The sequence below is a fragment of the Aedes albopictus genome, chromosome 3 (assembly GCF_035046485.1).
Source record: "Aedes albopictus strain Foshan chromosome 3, AalbF5, whole genome shotgun sequence".
Lineage (NCBI taxonomy): Eukaryota > Metazoa > Arthropoda > Insecta > Diptera > Culicidae > Aedes > Aedes albopictus.
The window spans coordinates 351,730,124-351,750,180 of NC_085138.1; the positions used below are offsets into that span (position 1 = coordinate 351,730,124).

The 20,057-nt window shown below is 39.2% G+C and overlaps 1 protein-coding gene across 1 annotated transcript in view; it reads left to right on the top strand.

Annotated features, from left to right (window-relative positions):
- Nucleotides 1-20,057, top strand: part of LOC109432682 (growth factor receptor-bound protein 2) — a 56,173-nt gene that overhangs the window by 20,794 nt on the left and 15,322 nt on the right. Inside the window, exons 2-4 of the mRNA XM_062855348.1 lie at nt 3,366-3,526; nt 8,136-8,265; nt 8,336-8,621. Coding sequence (XP_062711332.1) covers nt 3,366-3,526; nt 8,136-8,265; nt 8,336-8,621 — 577 coding nt within the window. The remainder of the gene's footprint in view (nt 1-3,365; nt 3,527-8,135; nt 8,266-8,335; nt 8,622-20,057) is intronic.

The following is a 20,057-nucleotide window of genomic DNA, read 5'->3' on the forward strand; positions in this document are numbered from 1 at the left end:
GGAACGGCTTGAATATTGACCTGATAATGAGAAATAACTCTTCCCATGGACAAATGAGTTGAACTCAATGAAGTAATTGAAAGTTTTATTTTAAAATGTCTTTGGAATTCAGAAACCTATGAAATAATCAAACTGGACATCGCTTATTCCAACATAACGATGTGCACACATCTTACAAAATCCACATAAAGAGAGAAAAGATTCACAAGTTCGATATGACCCTTGTGTCTGTTGTTGGCATATGTTTTTGGAACTGCACATACATGCGAATTGTGAGCACAAGAAAGGTGAATATTTTTCGCTTTCTGGGTTATCGGTTTATGTTCGGTCGAAATCCAAACAGCGATAAGCTCAAAACCAATGTGAAAAGTAGATATCCATTCGAACATAAATCGTTTAGTCTGTACTGAAAGCAGCATGTTGTTGCCAGGATTCCCGGAATGGCCCAAATATACTGCTGCTTGTGATGATGTGACCAGCTTAAAGTTTGAACTGGCTAGTCCAAATTTCCTGAGATGACAGATGAAATATTCTACGTCAAGCATTGTGTTAGGTTAATGTCTATTTTCTCTAAAATTCTGTTAGGACTATTGAATTTTCAGTTAGGGCCATTTTGTTGTCCTGAACCTAATGTTAATTTGAATTCCCTTTGGATTGTCTTCTTTTACGATTAGTTCACTCTGATGTTCATGTGAACCAGGACGAATCCGTATGAATATAACCCATCTCAACGATTAACCCTTTTAGCAAATTGACAGTCGATTTTCAATTATTATCTAAAACGATCGCCCTGACCCAGATAAAAATAGATTGACACGACGCACCAGTCATTTCGCCGATAGAATAAACATCCCAGTGGACTCACCACCATCAGCCCAGCAAAGCCAACAACGAACGACAGCATCACAATCTGTATGTTTTTCCTACTAGTATACTAGCATGGGAGCTAAATTGGTACGTTTGGGTATATTTCTGCTCGGTTCGGTGTTCAATTTATGTGTTTACATTCCTTTCATCGTCGGCGATGCGATGATGACGACGACGACGACGACAACAGCATGGCAAAATTCTCTACCGCAAAACGTGGTGGACCACCGACCATTTCCCTTGGACCTTGTTTCGGTTGCGTCTCTGCTGCCCAGTGCCAGTGTGGAGCAGATGGTTCTATTTATATCCAATCTATTCATTTATGCAGAATTAATCGAACACAGGCAGAACTGGTGACAAGCGTTTCCTATGGCTATTCCACATGATCGGACCCTATGTTGGAGGGCATACCGGACACATGATCGGACTCTAACTGGCAAAAGATTTTTTAACATTGTAGCTGTACTGTTCTTAAATAACTAAAAAATAATGTCCGAAAGCTGAAACATTTCGATTAACAAAGTATAGATTGTTTCATACATTTGGGTAGATTACCGATCTGTTAAAAGCTGACTGTCCTATCGTCTTGAAATTTAGCATGGACTATCTAAGACTTTGAAATTTAACATGGATCGGAATGATGTGCAGAGAATTTATACAATTGAAAAGCGTGGGGATAGAGAATTTCTGACAGGCAAAACTATGATGATAAATATCACGAATAATCTATAGATGATGATGGTTAATCTGTGTAGTAACAATTAACATAACTGGCTATTAGACGATCTTGTATACCAAAATCATCTTCAGTCATCTGTCACCAATAACGAATGAGTTCGTGAGTTATAAAGCCAGCTTGGTCAACCGCCGATCAGCAACGGACGTACTAGATCTTCACCATATGAAGAAACTGCCTGAAATTCCGTCAATACATGATCTGTTCGTCGACTTCTAAGTGGTATACAACTGTAACTCGCTAGCTAACGAGATTTGGACATTCAGAGTCATTTAAAGACACTTCTATCACCTGCAGATTAACATCCTACTTATAGGATAGTACTTTCGAGGTGCATATGTGACGAATTAGATAATACATCAATGTTTCTTACATCGTGAACAAATAACTTCATAATTGGCCCAATAGGTGGCGCAAATGTTGCTGCTAAGATTACAGTTTATGAGTCACACTTCGAATGTAAAGTAAGTTTGTTTTAGTGATATCTTAACTATGGTTCAAAATTTGGAGTTGGTGTCTTCGGCGAAGTTGTTTATAGGGATCTGAATCTTCTATTCGAATGATCTTTAGTTAGAAGTATTCTCACTATATTGTGTTGTACTATAATTGGTTTCATTTCATGATATCTCAGTTCAACAAGAAGATACCATTATTCTGTGAATATGTTTATCTGGCCATCTTACAGGGGATAGACAAAATGATCGGGACAGGCAATATTTTCACTTTCCAATAAATGTTCAATATACTGTAACTTTTTTAAAAGTGCACCAAATATTCTCACTGTGAGTTGATCAACTAGTTGTGTATCAGTGGTCAAAATTTGGAAAAGATTGAACTATTTTGCACGAAGTTAAGAAGATTCTTGAAAAAGGTATAATTATCCGATAGCCAACTTTGAGCTGTTATATCTTCAGAATTAGTGTACCGAATGCAATGAAATTTTGACCAGTTATGACTTATATGATGAGCTCTGAAAAACGTTTGACTAAACTTAAAATTATTAACAATAGGAAAAATTATAGCGATTTAATTTACTTTATGATTTTTAAGTAAATTGATCTATTTTTAATGTGTATCCCATTTCTTTTCCAATTTATTGCCAGCAATTTTGTTACTTTCGTTCAAACCATTTTTTTATTCAAGTCAATTAGAGGGAATTCATATGAACTATAGTTAGCATCGTGAATTTTGAAACGATGTTGAAGTTTTCTATAATTTGATGTTTTATCAGAAAAATAAACTAATCGTTATAATTTTCTTCTTCTTAATTCTTGTTAAGATTTTTAAATTAAGTCAAAAGTTTTTCATAGCTCATTATATAAGTCATAAATGGTCAGAATTTCATTGCATTCGGTTCATTGAATCCGGAAATATAACAGCTCGAATTTAGCTATCGGCTAATTATACCTTTTTCTAGACCCTTTATAACTTCGTGCAGAAAAGCCCGCTATTTTCCAAATTTCGACCACTGCTACACAACTAGTTGATCTACTTACAGTGAAAATTTGAGAATACACTTTTCGAAAAGTTACAGCTAGTTGAACATTTTTTAGAATGTGAAAATTTTGCTTGTCCCAATCATTGTGTCTATCCCGTGTAGGTTGGAAATGGATGTGAAGAGTTTTCGTGCTCCGGATTTTTTCTGCCAATTTTAAAAATTTGAAAACTTTAAGTTGAAAAACTATTTCTTTTGGAAGTTTGTTAACATTGCCCTTCAAGAATGTGTAGTTGTCGCGGGTTTTTGGTTCGTTTCTGTATGAAGTGAATGCATTGCGGAGGATATTGAAAAGCTGAGTGTCAACGATCAGGAGAAGACCACGGACGGAAAACTGTGGAGCATGATTTGTCCAACGCGGTATCGCAGATCGATTGAACTGCTCAAGATTTGTCTGCACTTGAATGATCTTCATCCAGACGATTACCGTAGGAATGGAATAATAGCAAGGCGTGGGCGCGATCGTCCGACAAGGCGGATATTTATTTATTTATTGTCGTCAATCAATTTGTAGACCTTTACAATTATATGTATACTATATTACAATAGTTGCTTAAACCTATCACCTAACCCTACTTGTCTCAAAAAATGCCTTCTTAAGCATATCTCTACTCATAGTCATATCAATTCTGTCACTATGTGTATTGTAACAAGACATCATTCTATTCAATGGCCCATGTTTTGCATAGTCTGTTCTGTGGTAATTAATTAAAAATAAGTTTCTATTCCTTAATAAACGAGTGGGAGCAGAGAAATTCAAATTTTCCAATATTGTGGGGGAGCATATTCTATTTGATATAACATCATTTATAAAAGCAATCATGGCAAAATCTCTTCGATTTTCGAAGCTATCTAAATGAATCAACATGCTCCGTGCCGCATAAGATGGTAGCGGTAAGTGAGCCCAGCCTAGTTTCCTTAAAGCAAACAACAAAAACTGTTTTTGGATCGACTCTATCCGGTTAATGTGTGCAACCTGATATGGAGCCCAAACAACACTACAATATTCTAGAAGAGGTCTTACGTATGTCACATATAGTGTTTTAATTGTATAAGGATCATTAAAATTAAAGCTAAATCGTTTGATGAACCCGAGCATGTTACTTGCTTTATATGTAATATTGTTATAATGATCAACAAAAGTTAGTTTCGAGTCCAGAATAACGCCTAAATCTCTTACCAGATTACGCCTTTCAACAATTTTCTCACCTAGAGTTACCTCTTTATGAGTTATGTTTAATTTTCTCGTGAATGTAATTGAATTGCATTTTTTAACGTTAAGTTCCAACAGATTTTTGCTACACCAGCTGAAGAAAATATCAATTTCATTTTGAAATATTTCGAGATCAGATGCTTGGTGAGACCTTCCCGATTAGTAATAGGAAAATATTATATTGTTATATTTATGCTCATACACCTTTTGACTATTCGCTATTTCCACCATCCTATCATCTATTGGAAGCCGTTTCAGTTCTGGACGCTTTCTAAGTTGATGATAAGATTTATAAAAAAATGCTTGCAAGGACTTGGCCAGGTGTGTTGAGATGAGTGGATCTATGTTATTGTAGATAGTAGCGAAATCTGCAATAGTAATGGATATAGGTACTCATCTTTGCAACTCCATCCATAATTTGTGCAAGTATTCGTGCTATGCTATGCTAGCTTGGTGCTTGTACCAATTATGGCACTACCTAAGGAAAACTATTTGTATTAAAATAACGAGAAGACCAACGAATGTCATCAGTAGTTTAAAAGATACCACACTATACAGGAAAAATATAGAAATGGAGCCAAAACTACTTCTATTTAGTATTTATTACAGCGTGTGCCAATGATAGGAACTCTGTACCAATTATGGTTACATTTTTCAGCTTCGGTTCCTTTTCGCATTATTTGCATGCATTCCTTATGGGATTAGCCATGATTGGTACACTATGGCAAAAAAGGGTGCAAGGAAGCCGAAATTTTAAGGAAAATGACTTATTTCTACCATAATTTGAGCAAAATGTGAAGTTGTAATGAGTGCAACCATCTTTTGAGAACGTGATCTGTTGTTCACATAATTCTTATTGTTGATTTACATTGTTAAAGGGTGAAAATCAACTACGGCGAATAACTGGTACTATAGCCATAATTGGAACACTTACCCTATATGTTTATCAGGCCAACTTAGTCCGGTAATGTAATTATTAGTAAGAAATCCTTGTGGCACTAAAAAAAAACAACTTCTGTTGCTTATACTTCGACTCAATGAAGAGATATAGAAATGGCGTCTTCAACAAAACCATTCAAGTGTATAAGATCCATGTGTCGAAAAGAGCCATCCTTCCCTATAACTCTTCAGGGTCTCCAGTTAGCCTCGTTCATAAGCCTTGGGTCGCCAATCCGGCCAAAGCATTGTTCCGCATCGCAGCGATTTGTACCCTGTGACAAAAAGTTACAAATTAGAAACAAAATCATTATTCCTACGCGTTTCTTCTGGATTCATCGAAGTAATAAAGACTTTATTACACCACCATACAAATTTCAAGCTGTTTACTTCGTTTTTTCTGGCTGGAATTTTCCACCCCTGTGGCGCATGATGTTTCGAGTGGATAGGTGCCAGGCGGCGCCGCTGTATATGTATAAAACACGTGGAACACGAGCGCCGTCTACGATCGCATAGCGTAACCTACGCTGTTACTTTACACTGTTATCACGTTTACCGCATTTATCGAAAAGCGCCTCTACCGACACTCTAGCATAAACGCAGCTGATTGCTTCCCATTGCCTCAGAGGTTCCTCTTGAATTCTTCCAGGGATTCCTTCAGTTATTTCTCCTCAGATTCCTTCCGAGATTTCTCCCAAAGAATTTTTTCATTGATATCTACTGGGTTTCTGTCAGAGATGCTTCGTGGGGTTATTCCTGGGTCTTCTCCCAAAATTTTTTAAGGTATTTCACCCAAGATTGCTTCAACGATACCTTCAGGATTTCCTCTTGAGATTCCTTCAAATTTCCTCAAGAAATCCCTTTTAAGATTCATCAAGGGATTTTTTCACGGATTCCTACCAGGAATCTTTAAGGATTTTTTCCGGTATTCCTTGTGAGATTTTTTCATTCATCGTTCGATTAGGCTTCATTCAAATATTACGTAACGGAGGGAGTCATGCGCTGTGTTACGCTTCATACAAAATTTTCAAATTTCCCATACAAAAGATGTTACATGGGGGAGGGAGGGGGTCTAAAATTGCCAAATTTCGCGCTACGAAATATTTGAACGAACCATTAACGGATATCTTCTAGCATTCTTTCAGGCGTTCTTTCTAAATTTTGTTTAGATTCCTATGGGGATCCTTTCAGAGATCCCTTCAAACATTTCTCCCGTGATGCAACCATTGTTTCTTCTCGGGTTTTCTATATGATTGAATCCCAGGATTCCTTAAGGATTGCTTTTTTGTTTATTCCATTTGGGATGCTTTCAGGGATTCCACCTAGAATTGTTTTAGAGATTTCTCCTGGGAGTTCTTCAGAGACCAGTTCTGGAATTTCTTCAAAGATTCCTCTCCGGTTTACTTCCGGGATTTTTTAAGAGATCCCTTTCAAGATTCCTCCAGGGATTCCTTTAAAGATTCCCTCATGGATTCCTCAGGGGTTCTAGATTTCTTACATAAATCTCTCCAAGGATTGTTTCAGGTATTACCGTGAGTTATTTAAAAGAACTGCTTTTGAGTTTTCTAAGGATTACTTCCAGATTTTTTATGGGATTACTTCCAAGGATTCTGCCAGATTTCTCCGGGTGTCATGGATTCCTTCCGAAATTTCTTCAGAAGTTCTTACCTGGATTCCTTCATTCAGTCCTCCCAGGTTTTTTTCATTACTAGTAGGGATACCTCTCGAGATTCTCTACAAGATGTTTTATTTTAATATGCATTTGTAGTGCTCCATTATTTTTTTCATAATAACTCCTCTCAGGATTTTTTTGGGAATTCCTTCCGCCATTTTTTCAGGAATTTCTCCCAATGTTCATCAAGGACTCTTCTCGGGATTCCTGTAGAAACTCTATTATAAGTATTATTTTTGTGATAAATGTACTATTTTAACTTGTAAGCATTTTCCTAAGTTTAATGCACATTTATAGTGCTCTTTTACATCAGGAGATCTCAGCAATATCATTTTTGATAGCCTATTTTCAGCTCATTTTGGGTAGAAAACAACTATCAGATGTTGGAATCGTTCCCTAATAGGGACATCCACAGGGGATGCATGGGAAATTCCTTGCCTGAATCGCTCAAGAAGCCGGTTTTGTTCGATCGCAGTACATACGCAGTTGCGAAGAAATGACAATTCAAATGGCAGTCACTGTAGAAAATTTCTGCCAGGAATCGGTCAAGAAATTTCTTGATCGATTCCTTTTGAACACGAAACTGGGCTTATGAAAGCAATCAACGTTGCGAACCAAAAGGTAACCTGCCAGAGAAAACACGATTACAGGATTGACTGATGGACCAGCAACATTCCTGTCATCGGAAATTGTTACCACTAACAATTAACAGTAACAGGGCAAAATATATGTTCTGTGTTGTATATGTCTACATGTGATTTCCTAATTTATTACGCATTTGTAGTGTTCCAGTACAATATGTTATATTTTAATATGCATTTGTAGTGCTCCGTTATTTTTTCGTAACAACTCCTCCCAGAATCATTTTGGGAATTCCTGCCGCCATTCTTTTTTCAGAAATTTCTCCCAATGTTCATTTAAAGTTTTCTTCGTAGATTTCTTCATTGATTCTACACGGAGAAATTTTGAACATAGGCATTTCTGTAGCCGTAATCTAATCTAACAGTCTTTTGGGTAGTTATCTTCTCCTTCGAACTTTTAGAGTTGTACGGATCAATGGAAATACACCATAGACATCCATTTTCTATTGGAACTTGACTGTTGATAACAAATTCATATGACGTTTCAAACTGTGAGACACCTTGGACGTTAACGAGTTAAGAAATAACATGCTTTTGTATTGATGGATGTAAATCAGAATCACCGATCCTAACAGTTTTTTTTTTTTTTTCGTTATCTCTTCAACAGATTTTAAACATGGAAGACGACATGAATTGGTACCGGGCGGAACTGGACGGGAAGGAAGGGCTAATACCAAGCAATTACATAGAAATGAAAAATCACGAGTAAGTTTCGAAAAAGCTTTAAATTTAACCTGTTCCTATTGTACTTTATTCAACATTTTCCTCCTTTCAGTTGGTACTACGGTCGCATCACACGGGCAGACGCCGAAAAGCTCCTGTCGAACAAACACGAGGGCGCCTTCCTGATACGGATCAGCGAGTCCAGTCCCGGCGATTTCAGCCTCTCGGTCAAATGCTCGGACGGGGTGCAGCACTTCAAGGTGCTCCGGGACGCACAGGGCAAATTCTTCCTCTGGGTGGTGAAATTCAGTTCCCTGAACGAACTGGTCGACTACCACCGGACGGCGAGCGTGTCCCGCTCGCAGGAGGTCAAACTGCGCGAAATGGTGCCAGAGGAGGTGAGTTTGGTTAGTTTTTAGCCAATGACCTTATAATTTAAACGCCGATTTTCATACAAAATGGTCAACTTTGGGATACCGTCAAACGGGGTGACTTGCAACGGCGGGGTGACTTGCAACACTTGATGTCTTCTGTCTATGTTTATCAACAAAACATAAAAATCAGACGTTTACATACCAAAACTCAGTTGAACTATGAAGTGCACATACTATCTGAGTAGTAGCCACGATTTTTACTTTTATGAAAATAGTTCCAACAAAATATTTATAAATTTAACATTAGTCTGAAAAAGTAACAAAAATGTGAGCCTCGAATCGTTACCTGCAAAAGAATGAAAACAATATTTCCCAAAAATAATATTCTATATGCGGATTCTATACATAATGAGCTAGGGGAACTTACGTATTTTCGGCAGTTTTGTTCTCTTCGTCATGGGGGTTTTTTTGAAACCTGTTGAACTCTTATTTGGCCTCAAATCCTTCCCAACCAAGCTGAGTTATATGCCCAAATTTCAGGCAATTTGGCCCACAAAAACCACCCATGACGAATAGAACAAACCTGCCGATAATACCCTTCGTCACCCTATATGAATTTCCATTTTACTTTTTAAAAATATTACAATATCTTTGTTATATTCATATGTTTTGAAATATTGTACCTAGACGGGGTGACTTGCAACACTCATTTTCTTAACAATTCAAAGTCCAGAAAAACGAAATATTGTTGTTTATCTAATAATTCACCAGCAAAAGTCTGAACGATCATCATATGAACTGAAAAATACATTAAAACTTATGTTAAATTACAACTTGGTAACTTGGTGTTTTTGAGCCCAATATTTCCATATAAAAATTCACAATTAAATTTCCTATGTAAAAATAAGTATGACAGCCCAAACAATATCACAATAGTAGCAACAGGGTGTCCATCCATCCGGGAAATACGGGAAAACCGGGGAAAACCCGGGAATTCGAAATCACCGGGAAAAATACGGGAGAAACACGGGAAATTGTAAAAGGCACCGGGAAAAATCTGTATGGTGTCTGTCTGCACAGGATTAGTGACAAGTAAGTCTTCAATAGAATGATAGCAACATTAACAGAGTTGCTGGCTGAATATTTTTATAGACAGGCAGCCTCTCAGGTATTTTAGTAGTTTATGTTGGATATCGTTAAATTCATGTAACAGAAATCTGAATACTTCTTAGGTGAAATTTTCAGATTTCTAGACGATTTCCTGAAGGACTTATTGAGCCTTGCTAGGAAAATTCTGACAGCAAAATTCTAGCGAAAAGAAGTGCATGGAAGCCGTCTCGGAATTCCTGGAGAACTCGGTAAACCTGCAGTAGTTACTTCCAGCAAAGAGATTTGTACGTTTACAAAACCCAAGTAACATTTTATGTTTTGTTCGGCTCTGCAAGAGATCTTCATGACCAATTTTATAAAACTTGCAATAAAACTGATTTATACATCAAAACCTCTTGATAACCTCTTTAAGAGCATCTTGCGGCTAAGTGGACCACTCTCGGAGAGCTTTTGCAAACCGCATTAAGAGTAGCAATAAAACCGTTTTAAAACCTAGTTGAAAAATTTCCCATTCTCGATTGTTGTTGTTTTTTTTTTCAACAAAAACTTTGCCAGCTCAAGATGCAGAGATGTTTCTTCGATGGCACGTAAGTTCAGGACGATACATTATTCGTAAGTAGAAGTCATGGTTATTTTAAAGTAATATTTTAGTAGTTTTTGTGTTGGTAGGCTTATGCGCCTTCAATTTTACCGTGAATATTGGGATTGCAAAATCATAAAATTAATGCGCTTCGAAAACGGTGGATATTATCATCTTGGAATGAGATAAATCAATTTGTTAAGTTAGTAAAACTAGCTCGAATCACAAGAAAACTCAGCTGAGAGAGTTTATTTATGTGAGCAAACTATCAATTCATTGCTTATTTGAGCAAATTTACCTATTTTCCATTCACGTCAGCTAATTCTTCAATATGGCGACGACCATAATTAGCGAAAATAGATCGAAAGCAATTTTACTTTTATGATGACCGCAATAAACCTAGCAGTGTCGTAGTTTCTGCTATTCCACCAACAGATGTCGTTACTAATCGAACGGATCGCCATCTGTTGAGAGTTTGAACAGTTTTATTGTGGTAATAATGAATGCCAGAAGGTTTACATATCGGAGAGTTTTGTTTACTCTTAAAATCTTGCTTTATGGATATCTTCAAGTATACTATAAAACATTTCATCAATGGATTACATAAAAGTAGTCATAAAACTGTGAGTTTTAATTATTGCTGTAATAAAAATCAAACAAAACCAATCAGCAATGAAATTGTTACTTGGGAATGTATCAGTTCCTGGAGGAATTCCTAGAATTATAAATTCTGAAAAAAATCTTGATAAATGCTTGACAGAATTCACAGGAAAATTGTACCTATCCCTTCTGTACAGAATTTTGGAGGAGCTTTAGGCAAAATGCAAATGAAAATCTGAAGAGTGAGTGAAAAACACGGCAAATTATAGCGAATTTTCAAAATAAAAGCCACTCATGAAAAACTCTAAGAAATGTTCAACAGATTTCTTGAGTACAATAGCAGCATCCACAGAAAAATCGTTAACGGAATATGTGAAGAAATGTTTGAATATTTACCGTAAAAATATGACTTTCTGGAAGGATTACTCGAACCCCCGGAAGAGTATCCTATTCAATCTCTGATATTTTACGGCAATATAAGGAAAACACAGCTTTTTGAAAGAAGTTGAAGGTTTTTGTGAGATTTTTTGGCAGAATCCACGGAGGAAGAAATGTTGCATGTATTGGAGAAGAACACAAATTTGTTCTTTAAAATTCTAAAAAAAATCGGTGTCAAGAGATTTTGGATTCAGTAAGACAATTATTCAAAATGACGATGGAAGCAGAACAAAAATTTACATGAAGATGTTCACATAATGTAGCAAATATTTGATTCATGTTTTTCTTTGAAGACCAGGTAGTTCAGCAGCAGGGATGCCATATATACAGATATATCTGTATTATACAGATTTAATATTTTTTGAGCTAGAGGGGCCATTTAATTTTTGTATGGAATACAGATTTTTCTCCCAAAGTTAGTATAGGATACAGATTTTTGAAAAGTGTGATACATATTTTTCAAAAAATCATCTGGCATCCCTGTTCAGCAGAAAAGTTTCGTTATTTTAGAGACGAACCAGCCAAGGGCTGAAAGTCTCTTTAATAAAGACAAATCAATCAATCAATCAATCGTTATTTTTTTTCCACCGATTTTATATGACATTTGCCATAAAATTTGCAAAAAAAAAATCAGGCAAAGTGACGTCAATTTTAACATTTACATATATATATATATATATCTCATTTCCTTGTTAAAGAACATTGTCCTACTATTATAATAATATGCATTTGTTCACACCCGGGAAAAATCCGGGAATAGAAAAACTGAAGTTGAATGGACACCCTGTAGCAAGAATACTTACCAAATATGCTTGAAACTAAAAATTAATATCTGCGTGTTTGAAAAGGGATTTACATTGGGTGTTGCAAGTCACCCCGCACGACGTCTTGTATCAAAAACGACCTTATTTGGCTTTTTCAAGATGAAAAAATAAATCAATCTATAACTTGTTCACTTTATTTTATAGAGGGGCCGGCTATTAAAACTATTACAAATAGTTTGAATTTTAAAATTAAGTTCAATCAACATTTTTTGTTAGTTGAAGCTGAAAAGTGTTGCAAGTCACCCCGTTTGACGGTACTGTTACTATGGCTTGCTATTTATCTCAAATTTTGACACGGAACAACAAGCATTCTCAATTTTACAAGTTTCCGAACACAAAATTACTTCCTGGAGGCGGGACATTCGCTTGTCCACAATAATTCCAAGCTCCACAATTCCTAACAACGTTTTTTCAGAGATTCTTTCAGGAGTTCTTTCAAGGATTGCTCCAGAAGTTCCTTAGGTGATCTCTCCAGGAGTTCGTTCAGAAAAAAAACCCTAATAGCTCCAAGAGGATTCAGGGATGCCTGCAGGTGTTCATTAGGAATTCCTTCGGAAGTTCCCTATGCTATTTCAACAGGAGTTCACGCAGGTATCCTTCCTGAAGTCCCTTCAGAGATTCTTTCAGGAGGGTTCATAAATGTCTCCTGGAGTTTCATCAAGTTTCTTCAGGAATTCCTGCAGGAGGTCTTTAGAAATTAGTCTAGGAATTCTTGCAGGGATTCCTTCTGAAATTCCTTTACAAATTCCTACAGGAGATCTTACATAAATCAGTGCAGGAGTTCCTTCAGAGAATTCTCCGGGATTTTCAGGGATTTTTGCAGATGGTTCTTCAGAGATTCGTTCTGAACTTCTTCAGGGATTCCACGGAACTTCCTTCAAAATTCTCTTCAGGAGTTCCTCAAGATAACCTTAAGGCAGTATCCAAAGATACCTCCAGGAGAATTCAGGGATTTCCTTAGAGGTTTTTTAGAGATTCCTATGTAAGAGTTCCTTCTAAGATTCCTTCAGGATATCCATAGGGGATTCCAAGAGAAGTTAGGCATTTTTCTTGAATCGCTCCTGAGGTTCCTTCAGATTGTAGATTAAAATTGCGATTTTTCCAGGAGTCAGAGATTTCTCCAGAAGCTTTTTCAGGAATTCCTACAGGAGCTCCTTCAGGGAATCTTGTAGGAGTTCCTTCAATAATGATTATGAAATTATAATTGCTTCAGGATTATAATCAGGCATATCTCCAAGATATTCTTTAGGGATCTTTCATGGAGTTTCTACAAGAATTCATCCAGGAATTCCTTCTGGAATTCCTCCAGGAATTCTTTAGGGGATACCTCCTGCAAATTCTTCCCTCTACCCGGGAAGATTCCCTTTGAGAGATTCCGCTGAAAATCCTTCGAGGATTTCGCCTGGAAAACATTCGGAGATTCCTTCGGAAATTCCCTCTCGAATTCCTGCAGGGATTTCTACTGTAATTTATTCGGGGATTCCTCCTGGACTTCCTTCAGGGGTTCCCATGGACTTCATTCGGCAATTCCTCCTCGAGTTTCTTCCATCGGGAATTTATCCTGGAATTCTGTCGGGGATTCCTCTTGAAGTTCCCTCGGGGAAGATGATTTTCTTTTGGAGTTTCCTTCTAGATTTTCTTCGAGGCTGCTGGAATTCTTTCGGGGATTCCTCCTGATATTCCGTCGTGGATTCCTCCTGGAATCCCTTAGCTGTTTCCTCCTGGAATTTCTCCTGGACTTTATTTAGGGATTCCTTCTAGAATTCATTCGAAGATTCCTCCTAAAATTCACTCAGAAATTTCTCTTGGAATTCATTGGGGATTCCTCTTGGAATTTTGTTCGGGTATTCCTATTTTTTCGGATTTTTTTTATGGTTTCTCTTAACGTTTTTTACAGCATCATCAGCATCGGCAGCCATGTTGGATATGTGGCTCGAAATTTCAAAGTCATAATTCTCGGCCACTAAAGCGAATAGTCGTATGGAAAAGTATCATCCTATTTGCTCACTCGTAGTGATTGCGATGATACTTTTTCTGCTGCGTGGCTGCAAGATTGACAGTTTTTTATCACTTCAAAAACGCGAGGCAAACAATCATTGAAAAGCAAAAAGTCAATGATTCGTTCGAAAGTTTAGTGATGCATCATGACACCCTAATTGGCTCGGTAGCTTAGTTGGTAAAGCACTTGTCTAGCGAATAAGGGTCGTGAGTTCAAATCTCATCTGAGCTGTGGATTTTTCCCCAATTTAACCAATAATCTACCCATTTGTACATATGTGCGTTGAGTTATTTGAAAATCATAAGGTTGCTTGGTTTAACAAGGGCTTTCAGTTGATTGACCATTTGATTCGAGCTTCTATCACGTAATCAGATGACGCCACGCCACCAGTTGACTAATATATTGATATTCGACAGACGCGCCAACTTAGTCAAATTATTAGGGAGAGCAAAGCCTGATTTTTTCTGATTTTTTGTATGGGAAAACCGAAAAATCGTCCCCCTAAGTTGGCGCCTATGATATTCGAAAAAATATATATGTAATTCGGTAGAAATAAGTTCAAAAGGAGGAACATTACTGTGGAATTCCGCCATTTGCTGTTCGCACTCGTAAGCGGAGGGCTTGCTTTACAACCTGCTCGCTTGACTGTCGGGCGACGAAAGAGGCCGAGCTTCGATGCGGTGCTTGCTCGACGAAAGCGTTTGCCGACTGAGCCGGTCGTTGATCGATGTCGATTTACGTATTGTCAAACTCAAGTGGTGCAGGAGTGGGACACTGCGGCGTTACTACCACCCATCCACCCACTTCTCATAAAAAGAAAAAAACTTAATAAACAGGAACAGTTCCTTATAATTGGTTTTCAACCCTTTGTAGACGGATGGGTCACATAATCCAGTTGACAAACTGACTTTTACCAACGTGTTCTAGACCAACAAGGTTGCATCCGGAAAGATGAAAATTACGTCTTGAAAGGGTTAATCAAGTTTATGTGTAGCACTGAAGCAGAAAACTGAGAATAAATCTAATTATTTTGAACTATCTAACTAGAAAAAAAAACATGAATACAACGAACGTTTATTTAAAAAAAATCTTCTTTTTTTTGTATGTGTTTGTTAAAAGAAACATTTTAACATGAAAGTTGTGCGAAGTGTTTTATCCTGACAAAATGATACTTATCTCACTACATCTCTTCCACTGCACAAACATAGTCTTTCAAATGTTTTGGTAATCTTAATTGTCTGATCGGTCTTGGTACCAGCCTTGTCACATCAGCAGACGATTCAGCTGATTCGTTAGCAGTTTCCCGTGATTGCAGTCGCTCGCCAGAAGATTCTCGAGGCAGTGTACGATCCCTCCATTCGTGAACTTTCCGAGTCTGAGTTACATGTCTCCTTAGTTCTCCACCATCATCGTCTACTAAGGTCAGGTTACCACTGCGCTGTTCTACAACCGTGTACCTTGTAGGGAGAAACCTTGACTCTCCTTTCATCCGCGTCTGTCGAGCAACGACTACCGTATCTCCGGGTCGAATGCGGCATTCTCGGGCGCCACGCTTCGAATCCTCATTGATTTTCCCCTTAGTCTTCGCGTCGTAATCCCGACGGTTGATAACCTCATCATTGTGGTGCACTTTAGAACTTGTTAATAGCGGAAGCCGACGTCGGATTTTGCGACCCGATAACAGCTCTTCAGGAGGCACTCCCGTAACTGAGTGGGCGGAAGAGTTGTGAGCTTGGATGGCCTGTTGAAGCTCAATAGAGTAGCTAGTACTATCGGTGAGTGCAGCAGACCTAGCCCTGTTAATAAGCTTCATACTGTTCTCAACAAGGCCATTCTGCTGAGGAAACAGAGGGGTCGAGAAAACATTTTGAATACCACGTGCATTGCAGTATTGTTTGAATTCATCACCGTTGAAGGGCGGACCATTGTCAGTTTTTATGAATCGGGGAAAGCCTTCTCGATTAAAGACTTCCTCAAGGACCTTTTTGGTGAATTCGAAATTAGTCGACTTGACAGGCTGTGCAAATATATATCGCGATCTGTAATCAATGATGACCAGAACTAATATTCCACCAAACTTTAAGTACGGGCCGTTAAAGTCCATCGCAATCGTTTCCCACACGTTTTTCGGAGCCATTATTCTACGCATAGGTGTGGGCTTTTCTGGTAACCCTGGAAAATTGAAAAATGTCAAATACAGTATGGAAAAGAATCTTATATTACGTACCATTCAATGAGCATAGCGAACACGACCTAACCCACTCTTCAGCCTGAACAGTCATACCTGGCCACCAAATGCGTTCTCTCAGTATGCTTTTGAGTTTTGCTGCTTGCGGATGTCCTTTATGAGCTACTTCTAGCGCCTTATTCCGGAGAGCTGACGGTATGACCGCACAACCTTTCTTCGTCAAGATACCCCTTTCAATGGACAAATCACTAGCAACCGCCTGAAACAACTTCAAATCGCCTGGCCAATCGTTATCCTGCAGGGCCAGTAGAACTCTCTGCAAGACTTCATCGCGCATGGTTTCGGAACAAATTTCTTCCTCCGTCAAAAATTCGACCGCATTGGCTTCGAGGCAAGCTACTTCCCAAGGACTCTTGACGTCATCAAAAGGGGCATCACTTCCTTCATAGAGACGGGATGATGGGTCGACAATGTTTTCGCTACCTCTCACATATTCAATGTCATAGCTGTACGGACTGAGTCGTAGAGCCCATCCATCCGCTCGTGTTAAAGCACGCTTCGAATCTTCGCGAGTTCTGTTGAGTATGAAGGCAACTCCTTTGGCATCCGTTTTCAAGGTGAAGTGTCTCCCCAGCAAATAGAAGGAGAAATACTCCACTGCCCAGACCGCGCTCAACGCCTCTCTTTGATTTTGGGGATATCTTTTCTCCGTCGGGGTTAATCCTTTAGAAGCAAAACTAATAATCCGTGACACTCCATGGATGTCCTCTTGTACTAAGACTGCCCCTAACGCAATAGGCGAAGCATCCGTAAACAAAACAGTTTTGTCTGAGTCTGAGAAATATCCCAAGGATGACGTGCATTGGGTTATACTCTGTTTGATCTGATTGAATGCCTTCGTTTGGTCTTCACCCCAGTTCCATGATTTTCCAGTAACGACATTCCATAGAGGTCCCGCCATATTTGCGTAGCTCTGAATGTAAGGGCTGACAAAGGAAGCCAGACCTAGAAAACTTCGGAGCTCAGAGTGCGTTGTCGGTTGCCGGAATTGCTTTATGTGTTTCACCTTGGACTCCTCAATGTGAAAACCTTGAGCGTCCAAGTCATGGCCCAAGAATGTAACCCTTTCCTGATCAAGTTGACATTTAGATGCGTTTAGGGTTAGATTATTGTTTCTAAGGATTCGCATAACGTGGGCAACCGTCGCTCTCAGCTGCTCAAGAGTTTCCGCGAAAACGAGAATGTCGTCCATGTATACTATTACGTTAGGTATGCCTTCCAAAATGCGACACATTTCGCGCTGGAATATTTCCGGCGCGCAGTTTACTCCAAACATGAGCCGAGTAAACCGGAACATTCCATTTTCGGCAAGAAATGTTGTCAACTCACGAGAATCCTTGCTCAGTTCTAAATGGTAATATGCGTTTGACAAGTCGAGTTTTGAAAAAAATCTCGCGCCGTGGAGTTTGATTTTCATTTCTTGTATGAGTGGGAATCTGTAATACTCCCTCTTAATCGCCTTGTTTGGAGCCCTCATATTGACGACTAAGCGGAAATCATTTTGTCCTTTGGGGACAGCGGACATTCCACTTATCCATCTAGGGGCCTCTTGGACTCTCTCAATGATACCCTGAGTCTCCATTTCTTTGAGCCGTCTTCGTGCAGCACTTCGAAAGGCAGCCGGAACATTATAGTAAGCATTTCTTGAGGGTGTCACAGTAGGGTCGATGTTGAATTTAACCTTAACGCCAGGCATTTTCGGAAATGGGGTTTCAATTGTGCCACATGAATTAACGGCGTGGCCTACCCGAAGTACATTCAACTGACTGGCCGTTGATCTTCCCAGGATGCGGAGCGTCGTCCGCTAGGAACGACCATAAACTCTGCTGTCACCGGCGTTGTTGCAGAATCTCTTACGGAGACTTCTGCTTCAAATGAACAAAGAATATTCATTGGACTGTCAGAAGCATACGCTGTAATTTTCTTCGATTCTTTGTTGATTGGGCTCAAATGTGCCAGGCCTTTTGACAGCTCGGACTCCAAGATCATCCAATCTACCCCGCCAATAATGTTTACGTCAGCGCCAGAGTCAATTAAGAACCTAATGGAACTGGAGGCACCTACGCTGCAGTCAATTAACACATCCTCCAGGGTCAGGGTACGAACAGATAGACTCTATGATTAAAATTAAACAACGAATTCACTTTTATTTAAAACCCACCTTATTCAAATAATCAATTACGCTTGAAAGAGAAATATCATACCTCGTCTTCCATGAGTTTGTCCTCCACGTTATGGACCTGGCTGTCTCCCTTGTAACGGCACATTGACGCAAAGTGGCCGGTACTGCGGCATCCGAAGCACTCTGCTCGAAGCGCTGGACAAAGTTGAGGGTCTTCATGGTTCCAGCGGCCGCAACGAGAACACTTACTCCGCTTACCACGTCCAAACCGTCCTTGCTTCTTGTCACTCTTATCTCTGTTTACGTGAGGTGTGCGGTTAGCAGCGCCACGATAACTGGCGCTACGGTAGCTGCTGCCCCGATAGTTGATATTCTGGTTCCTGCCGTACTGTCTTTCGCGTTGAGAGAACGTCCTCTTTCGTGACATGCGTTCCGAATCAGTCTCGTGGTTGACCGCTAATACGGCTCCGGTAGATGAAGGTCCAGCCAATGGTTCACAGACTTCGCTTCGAGTGGCTGCTTGGACGATAAAGTCGGTATCGTAGTTGTATAGCCGAGCAGCTTTGGCTATTTCTTGATCTCGCAGTCCCTTAACCAATTGTGATCGCACGAAACGTTCCTCAACTTCCCGTCCGTAATTACACAATCTTGCACGAGCAACCAGCCGAGCATGGAAGTTTACGGCTAGTTCTCCGACTTCTTGACGCATAGCCAAAAAGGATTCGTGCTCCGTCGTAGCATCAGTCATTGAGCGTAGGTAGTTGTCGACATTGTTAACAAAAACCTTGTAACAGTCAGGGCCCTCCAGATTTGGACGTAATCTTGCCGCTCTAATGATGTTCTGCAAGTCGTCTCCTACGGCAAGGAACAAGACCTTTGCGAGCCTGTCTGGTTCCTTTATCTGTTGAAGAGATGCGGCGATTTCGAAATTTTCTAGGTATTTTCGCCATTCTTCCCACATTCGATTTGATGGTATATCTTTCGGGAACGGACGCAGTTGATCAAACCTAATGGACAGGCCCCCCGAATGGACCTCTGCATTCTCGTTTTGATGGTTTCCGATGTATCCCCAATTCGGATCATTTGTATGTTGCTTTTTATTCTCTCTCTCTTTATCGATGAGTGCTTGGGCCATATCGACAATGGCCTTTTCGACCACCCTGAGGCGGTGATCTGTTAACGATGTTGAAGGTTGACTGTCATCACCTTGGACCGTGTTGATAGATTGAACTGCTTGTTCAACCTCAGATGAAAACGATTCGGTGTTTACATCAAGTACGTCATCCTCGGAACCAGAATTTTCTTCATATTCTGATTCATGCCCTTGCGGCAACCGAACATATTTTCCCGCCATCTGAAACAGTTGATAAAACGCGAATCTGAAATCTATGTAACCTGACATAGGTAAAATTTTGATCTGAAATGTGCCTTTCTAGACTACATCCCATCTTTCCCACAGTTACAGAACTATTGTATCAAACTGTGCTTCTAAAATGTTATTTTTTTTGGAAACGATGTAAATCCAATTGTCAGATTGTT